At 44.3% G+C, this 8530-nt stretch overlaps 3 protein-coding genes across 3 annotated transcripts; 2 read left to right on the top strand and 1 right to left on the bottom strand.

Annotated features, from left to right (window-relative positions):
- Nucleotides 1-1382: 1382 nt before the first annotated feature.
- BO97DRAFT_432232 (solute carrier family 25 member 42) lies at nt 1383-3903 on the top strand (the record flags this gene model as incomplete). The annotated part of the gene is made up of 7 exons (XM_025697525.1): nt 1383-1685; nt 1794-2072; nt 2128-2264; nt 2326-2480; nt 3243-3347; nt 3411-3778; nt 3826-3903. 7 exons carry the CDS (start codon nt 1383-1385, stop codon nt 3901-3903), a joined length of 1425 nt encoding a protein of 474 aa, XP_025554850.1.
- A 235-nt stretch (nt 3904-4138) lies between these two features.
- Nucleotides 4139-5860, bottom strand: BO97DRAFT_385153 (glutamate-5-semialdehyde dehydrogenase; the record flags this gene model as incomplete). The annotated part of the gene is made up of 4 exons (XM_025693451.1): nt 5812-5860; nt 5327-5743; nt 5100-5261; nt 4139-5049 (listed from the first exon to the last, which is right to left on the bottom strand). Exons 2-4 carry the CDS (start codon nt 5625-5627, stop codon nt 4139-4141), a joined length of 1374 nt encoding a protein of 457 aa, XP_025554849.1. The 5' UTR covers nt 5628-5743; nt 5812-5860.
- Nucleotides 5861-5900: 40 nt separating this feature from the next.
- On the top strand, nt 5901-8131 carry BO97DRAFT_385149 (putative COP9 subunit 3). Its single transcript, XM_025693450.1, has 5 exons — nt 5901-6437; nt 6538-6774; nt 6831-7283; nt 7349-7501; nt 7557-8131. The coding sequence occupies exons 1-5, from the start codon at nt 6285-6287 to the stop codon at nt 8043-8045; spliced, it is 1485 nt and encodes a 494-aa protein (XP_025554848.1). The 5' UTR covers nt 5901-6284; the 3' UTR covers nt 8046-8131.
- The last annotated feature ends 399 nt before the right edge of the window (nt 8132-8530 follow it).

Genomic DNA, 8530 nt, shown 5'->3' with positions numbered 1-8530 from the left:
ATTATATATATATATATATTACATATATATTACAGCCCAGTACAGCTAAGCTGTATTTAATATATAACTAATCAGTTCCAGACCTTTTTTCTATGGTAATTTTTAACTGTCTGGTATTTTACTGTATTGGGTTTGTAATATTCTAAAAATAGATTTAGTTTATAATATATATATTTATATTATAATATATTTATTTATAAGGTATTTTTATAATTATTGATTCTTATAAAATACTTTAACCGCCAGCTGTATTTTTTAATCATTACCATTAACCTGACCTGGCTGTTAGCCACTCTAATCAAGTTTTGGATAAAAATATCTCTTTAGATTCGAAAATAATAAAAATACTTTAATTAAATATTTCTATATTCTTAGTATTGATTTTTTCATTTTTATCTTTTTTTTTATATAGTTCTTTTTACTTTGTTTAATATTTTTTTCTATTTATTCTGGATTTTATTATATATAAATTACTATATTACTTTATATAGCTATAAATAAACTCCTATTAGAAAGATCTCTGATATAAAGCTTTATTAAATTAGATATAAGAAAATATAGTATATTTATATATCTTATCTTATTTTCATAATACCATTCTATAAAAAATATATAGACCTTTTTGAAAAAGCTATATATAACATAAAGATACTTAATTCTACTATCTACTAAGTAAAAATTATTTAGTATTCTTGTCATTAAACCATTTAAGTTTATAATATTTAAATATATTACTGAATACGGCTCTGCGCTGCTCACTTGCGCGCACCGCTCGCTTACTGATTATGTCAATCCCGGTGGAATACTCTATTACCAAGCAGTCTGGTCTGTGGTCCGCCTGTTTGTTGCCGGCCAAGTTGGACCTCCACTTACTAGGCCTATCTTGGTACAGACTGCCTAGAGCCTGGAGCATGTGCCTCCACGCACTCTAGGTTCCATACTCTCCTAACGCGTCCTGTATCTTCTAATTACTGCATTCGTATCACTCAAGACATCCTTTTGTCGTGATTTCATAGCCTAAATAGAGACACCGAATAAGCCCGCCAAAGCATATCTGTCACACTTCCAATACAACTAATATCATCCGAAGGCCCCACAAGACTGACTGCACCCACCTCACTTTTGTTCGATGGCTGCAGTGTCTCCTCCTGCGATAGCTTACTAGGGTTGCTCTGTCATCAGCCTGGATCTTTCATTGTTGATAATTATGAGTTTAAATCGCCGAGATGCAGTCGCATCAGCTGAGCGCGAAAGAGAAACTGGGTTGCCACAATTGCCCCAAGTGCAGAGCTCGAACACTTACCAGGTATGACCGCCGGCACTCAACGGACATGCGGTGAACTTACACTATGCTATCTACGAAGGACAACCCTCAAGTACGCATGCCCCCATTGTCCGAAAAAGTCAAAGGGAGGATCTCCGAGCCCGTTGCTGCAGCTTTCGTGGCCGGGGGCGTAGCTGGGGCAGTATCTAGGACTATTGTATCGCCGCTTGAACGTCTGAAGATCCTTTTGCAAATACAAAGTGTTGGACGGAACGAATATAGACTCTCTATCTGGAAAGCGCTTGTGAAAATAGGCAAGGAAGAAGGCTGGAAGGGTTATCTGCGGGGAAATGGCACGAACTGCATCCGCATTGTGCCGTACTCCGCTGTTCAGTTCGGCAGTTACAATTTCTATAAGAAGGTGAGTGAGGATCATGGATAGCCCTGGACTGAGTAACCAAATGTCCTTGGATCGCTTTTTCACAAAAGAAAGCACCAAGCCAACTCGAGCTGACACTATCACTCATAGTTTGCAGAGCCTTCTCCTAATACGGAATTGTCACCAGTTCGTCGTCTTATCTGCGGAGGTGCCGCAGGGGTCACATCCGTGACCGTGACCTATCCTCTGGACATAGTTAGAACTCGGCTCTCTATCCAGTCAGCCTCGTTTGAAGCGCTTGGCAAGCGAGGTGCAGGCGAACCATTGCCGGGCATGTTCACAACCATGGTCCTAATATACAAGAAAGAAGGAGGTATCATAGCATTATATCGGGGAATTGTCCCTACAGTTGCTGGTGTCGCGCCATACGTAAGAACCACGACTTCCTGACAGTCTACTATGACTTTAGGACTGACAGACACAGGTCGGCCTGAATTTCATGACCTATGAGTCCGTCCGCAGTTATCTCACGCCAGAAGGCGAGACGACGCCAAATTCCTTTCGTAAATTACTAGCCGGCGCTATTTCCGGGGCAGTGGCGCAAACATGCACATATCCATTGTTAGGGCCCCACTTATATCATTCCGTCACGTCCAGGCTCTTATACTTACTGTTATCATAGTGATGTTTTACGTCGACGATTTCAAATCAATACAATGTCGGGCATGGGCTATAAATACACATCAGTTCTAGATGCTGTTAAAGTTATCATGGCGCAGGAAGGTCCACGAGGCTTATTTAAAGGGATTGTGCCTAATCTTCTTAAAGTGGCCCCGAGTATGGCCAGCAGCTGGCTCAGCTTTGAGCTGACAAGGGACTTTCTTGTCAGCTTAGGCGAGACCTGAAAGGAAGAGGGCCACATGTTTAAATCGTAGATATCTATAAGTCTTCCTCTGTAATCAGACCTATCGCGTTGACATACTTCTGCCGTTGGCAATCACTTCACATTTAAAATTCCTCGGTTGGGGAAACATGGGATTGAAATGCACACATTGAGGTTAAAAACTGCATAGAATGTACAATAAAATGATCATATTTGATAGAACAAAGCGCAAGGGAAAAAGAAAAACTGTGCCAGGCATGTGATTGGGTGCTGGCAAGAAGTGCAGAGTCAACAATACCACACAGATACAAACCAAAGATTAAAAGTATTCAGGCAGTATTGGAAGATAACATTTCTAATCATATGTAGTGAACCATGGTGGAACCTGTACAATACAGGAAACAACAAAGTCAAAGCAGCTTTGATACCTGGTGGCAGAGGCATCAAGGCAGAAAGAACTACCCGTTATAGACTAGACTAGGGCACAACCCGCACACACCGTCCATCTGAAAATCGTAGACTAAAAATCTGAGCAGCTTCACTTTACCTACGGGTGCGATAGCCAGCTAACCTACAGGTGTCCCATCAATATCAGCAGCCATGGGTAGGTCTCTCCGCGGCGGACAGTGCTTGTTACGGATTGCAAGAAATCCATTTTTGTTTTCCTGCGAGGAGTATCGCTAGTATGGCCAGAACAAATGACTGATTGTGTATAGGTATCGACTTGGATCGCCACCATGTGCGCAGCACCCACCGCAAGGCGCCCAAGAGCGAGAACGTTTACCTGCAGGTCTTGGTGAAGCTCTATCGATTCCTCGCCCGTATGCCACCAGCTTTTATGTTGAATTCAAATTGCGCGGAATGATGGATCTAATGCATACCAGGTCGCACGGAATCGAACTTCAACAAGGTCGTGTTGCGTCGCCTTTTTATGTCCCGGATCAATCGCCCCCCTGTCTCCATCTCCCGCATTGTATCCAATGTGACCGACTCGCACAAGGGAAAGACGATTGTTGTGATCGGCACTGTCACTGACGACAACCGCCTTCTCACCGTGCCTAAGCTCTCGATTGCTGCCCTCCGCTTCACTGCTACTGCTCGCGCCAGAATCGAGAAGGCGGGTGGTGAGACTCTCACCCTGGATCAACTTGCTCTCCGCGCCCCCACCGGTGCCAACACTCTTCTTCTCCGCGGCCCCAAGAACGCCCGGGAGGCCGTCAAGCACTTCGGCTTTGGTCCCCATAGCCACAAGGCATGTAATGTCAAACCCGTCGTTTGGATTAGGCTAATACTTGGCAGAAACCATATGTGCGCAGCAAGGGCCGCAAATTTGAGCGGGCTCGTGGACGGAGAAGGTCTCGCGGCTTCAAGGTTTAAAGCACTGCTCGAACTGGCACTTTCCTCTTTAAGTAGTCACTCCCCACGTTTATGGGAAATTGAAGCTTCAAACCTTGGCCGAAGTGGTTTTTTAAAGAGCGGCTATCATCCAACCACTTTCTAGCTACTTCGACAAGCATTGCGCCATCATGAAGATTTTAGTAAAGAAGTTCCGGTGCCACGAAAATGAAAAATGGGTTCAAAATGTTCTATTGTAATTCTAGATCTGAATAGTTCACAATGGTAGAGCCTCGTGTCTCCATCCTCGACCGCCGCCCCCTGCGGAATAATCCCACGCCATTTGACCCTGTCCCCGGACCTTATACTTATAGATTGTCAATCCATCTAAGCCGACAGGTCCTCTCGAATGGATCTTATTTGTGCTGATTCCAACTTCCGTGCCGAAACCGTATCGCATGCCATCCGCAAATCGCGTGGATGCGTTCCAGAAAACCCCTGCGCTATCAACGCTATTCATGAATCGTTCGGCAGCCGTTCTCGATCTCGTGATTATCATGTCGGTGTGTTTTGACGAGTGGGTGTTGATATGATCAATCGCAAAGTCGAGGCTTGTTCGGTTCGCACTGTCACGAGGTACTGTCTTTACAGCCAGAACAAGGTCCAGGAACTCGGTCTCGTAATCAGACTCGATAGCATCCTGGATCAAAGGTCGCTGTGTAGCAGCAATTCTGCTCAGGAGCGCCACTTTTGAAGGCTGATCACACCGAAGCGCTACTCCTTTAGCCAGGAGAGCTTCGGCAACAGCAGGTAATATACTCTCGAGTACCTCCTCATGGACAAGTAATGTTTCTAGGGAGTTGCAAGCTGCCGGGTAATCGGTTTTGGAGTCCACGATGACTTTCACAGCTATATCAAGATCTGCATCCAGATGTATATATGACGAGCAAATACCGTCAGCGTGACCAAGAACAGGGATCTTGGTATTCTCCTGGACAAAACGGACGAGATCTTTGGAGCCCCGCGGGATGACTAGGTCGATGTAGGTATTTTCAGCGAGCAGAGAAGAGACAGCCTCTCTTGTCTGCACCAACTGAATAGAAGACTTCGGGACCTGAGTGCGTGCGATAGCCTCCGAAATTACCTTCGATATTGTGATAAATGACTCATTGGACTCCTTGCCGCCTGCTTTAAGTCAGTTTTCTGGAATATCTTCGGGTCGAGTTCAACACACGAACCTTTCAAAATAGCGGCATTGCCAGACTTAATTGCAAGAGCAGCAATGTTGGCAATGACCTCAGGGCGAGCCTCGAAAATGATCAATAACACCCCGATAGGACAGCTGACCTTTTCAAGGGTCAAGCCATCATCCAGCAGTGTCCTTAGAGTAACATTTCCAACTGCCTTCTGTTAAAATCAACCCACAAAAAAAGCCAACCACAATGGTATCACATTGAGAAATTACCTGGATCCTTCAAATCTCTCACACTTAAGATACCCTGTAGCATGTCCTCAAACTTCCCTGGTCGCGACAGGTCGAGCCTTTTGAGGACACTCTGATTCAGTATACCGGCTTCAACTGCGCGCTCAGCGGCGGCGACATCTCTCGAATTTGCTGCTAGTATATCATCCCGGCTGTTCAAGATGGCTTCGTGGAGCGCTGTCAGTGCGTCATTCCGCTCGGCTCCCGCAAGGGTTGCGAGGAGGCGAGAGGCAATAGACGCAGTCTTAGCGATCTCTGTTGCCGTGGAGTCCGTGAGGGACATTTTGGAAATGTTTCTGGTCGTACTTGAATCCCTTTTCTTTGATCTATATCACGACTCCAAATAAGAAACAAGTCAAATAGGTATTAGGGAATGTAGGAGGTGTGCACTTTTACCATCTGCAAAAAGCGGCCCAGTGAGTCACGGTTAGCACTAAGTAAATACTGGGTAAAGTAAGGCTACTAACCAGAAGAAGATATGTGGATCGGACCGGTTTGAACCTGCTATTTGGTGGGGTACCCCGTATATGTATATTGCTCAGTCTTCTCAGCGTCCTCTCAGGCCGGCTAACTTTGGTGAGCGTCACACCATTGATACGTACTTCAATCAAGGCTCGTCTCGGGAGGCTTACGCCTGGCACTTCCAAAATAAGTGAAACACATATCTTTGCATGTGCTGCAGGTATTATTGGCTGAGACTATCAACATCATCTTCGAGTGAGTCGGTGGAGTAGTGGTAACTACCAACCTACTCTTTACCTCATCTCCCTAGCTTATACTCCTCTTGTCTCCGCTCCATAAATTTCGGTGACTTCTGTATCCTGCATCATTGGGAACGCGACAGAACACCGTGCTAGACCTTGATGCTTAATAGTATCTGGACGCTAATCAATGTTTGATCGGTCTTACTGAAAAATTAACGAACAAGACCAATAAAACCATGGCAGAATCCATTCAGCACATCATCTCTTTATCGTCTCGCCTACATTCCCATGATTTCCTATCAAAGAGTGATTATGACTGGCAGATTCAGGAGCTGATCTCGATTCTTAAGAGATCCAATTACAGTCTTCTCAGCGGGGGTCTTCTGACTGTAAGCACACATTTACACCATTTCCAGGAAATTCAGAAATGGACATCCATTATGACTGCAACAAAGACTCGAATTCACCTGATGTCTGACTTTTTCAAAGGACTTAGATCCCTTCGAACACACGTTACCTTTCTTATTCGCTTTGCTATGCCAGATTGACTCGGTGCAAAGCAGAACTAGAAGCGCTTTGCCTGAAGACGTCAAGCCCGGCGGCAAGCTATGGTCAAAGACTATACAGTTTCTAAGAACTCTCAACAGTTCACAAATTTGTTACGTTTGGCGTGAATGGTGCCAACTTGTTGAAGTCATCCTGCGAGCCGCAGAGAATGTCGGCAAGGCGAGTCTCGCTTTTATAGACTTGTTTGCCCACCTCGACCTTCTAACCTATAGCAGCCACTTTTAGCGGTCCGCGTGACAAGCGATGCTATCTTGCGAGTGGACCCAACTGCCAGTCTTTTTACTTCGTTTCATCCCACTTTCCTCCGACTCTGCCTTCTGTCGCAGGCTCATAGCTACGCGTTACCCATCCTCGACAAGCATATATCTAGATATCGTACAGGCTTTGAGTTGCCCCCCAAGAACGCAGGCGGGTACATACTGAGCTCAGACAACTATACGGACAATCATGCGACGGAGGCGACAGACATGTCTACAAGGTTGACGCACAGGGATCTTTCGAAGTACTATCTCTACGGCGGGATGATATACATGGCACTTAAAGAGTGGGATAAGGCACTGCACTCGCTGAGTATTGTAATCTCATTGCCTGTTGTTAACTCTGTGAGCAAGATTATGGTTGACGGATTCAAAAAATGGGTCCTTGTCAGCTTACTCAGGCACGGCAAGGTTGGTCACAGATAATACTTATCTATTCAGTTCTTGTGACAGAAACTAATCTCAGTCTCATCAAGCTTGCTACGACTCCGAAGATGATATCTACACATGTGGCGAGAGCATATCAGGCTCTGGCAAAACCTTATGTATCACTGGCAGATGCATTTGAGAAGGGCGATCACCACAGGTTACGCACTGAGGCGGATTTAGGAAAACCAATTTGGCGTGCTGTAGGTCACGAGTCGGCAATATTCCAGAACCTGGAGTTTTGCTAACACATTCTAGGATTGCAATCAGGGCCTTGTTCATCAAATCTTCCGGGCTTATGATATGTTTCTTGTACTGAAACTCGGCAGCACTTTCTCGGCTTTAACCACGGGACATATTGCAAAGAGAGCCTCCTCTAGCTTAGGCTCGACAACAAGCATTGAGAGCTTGGTCGCATGCTTGGTGATGTCCGAAGTCCTAGAGGCAAAGCTTCTTCAACTGCAACGTGATGAATTTCCGACCATGTTACGTTTTCCTACGTCGGTGCGGGTTCACTCCAAACGGCGGGATATAACAAGGCTCGAGCTCTTGAGGAAGGGCTATACACTCGAGCTTTTGGCTCGCGGCATTGGCGAGAGAAATAACGAGTTCAGGATGGGCCATGATAACATAGACTTTCTTATGAAGTGTCAGGGGTGGCCTGGGATTTCAGGGAAAGGCACCCAGGGCGGTTTTGATAGTACTATTGCAGGAGTAGAGGAGGATATTATGGGTGACATCAATTGAAATGTAATAGATGCCATCATCTACTATGTACGGGTCCATATAAAGTAGTGCGATGTTCTCCGGCTTATCGAAAAGGTACTAAACACCCAATATATACATAATAGTATCTACTTGCGCCGTTCATCTCAGAATATGAATATGAGTTAGTGGTGGCTTTTTATGCCTGCGCTAAATTACCTGTTCTACTTATTTCGAAGATAAAATTAATATCTATAATAGGGATAATAATAATAAAGTAAGATAGATAACAAAAATATGCATAAATTATATTAGTTTCTTTTTTTATTTTATACCTTTATTTTATAATATATTGATAATAATAAAAAGATCTAGACTAGAGAAAATCTTTTAATTATTAATTTAGAAAATAAATTAGTATAATTATAGCAGTTCTGGTATCTCTAAGGATTCTGTCTTCTGTCTTCAGACTACCCTATAGACTGCCTTGAGCTAAGAAGAACTTTTTAGTTATTCTAAGAAATTTT

This window comes from Aspergillus homomorphus (assembly GCF_003184865.1).
Source record: "Aspergillus homomorphus CBS 101889 unplaced genomic scaffold BO97scaffold_5, whole genome shotgun sequence".
Lineage (NCBI taxonomy): Eukaryota > Fungi > Ascomycota > Eurotiomycetes > Eurotiales > Aspergillaceae > Aspergillus > Aspergillus homomorphus.
The sequence above is the reverse complement of the archived record's forward strand: the minus strand, read 5'-3'. Positions and strand labels throughout refer to the sequence as shown.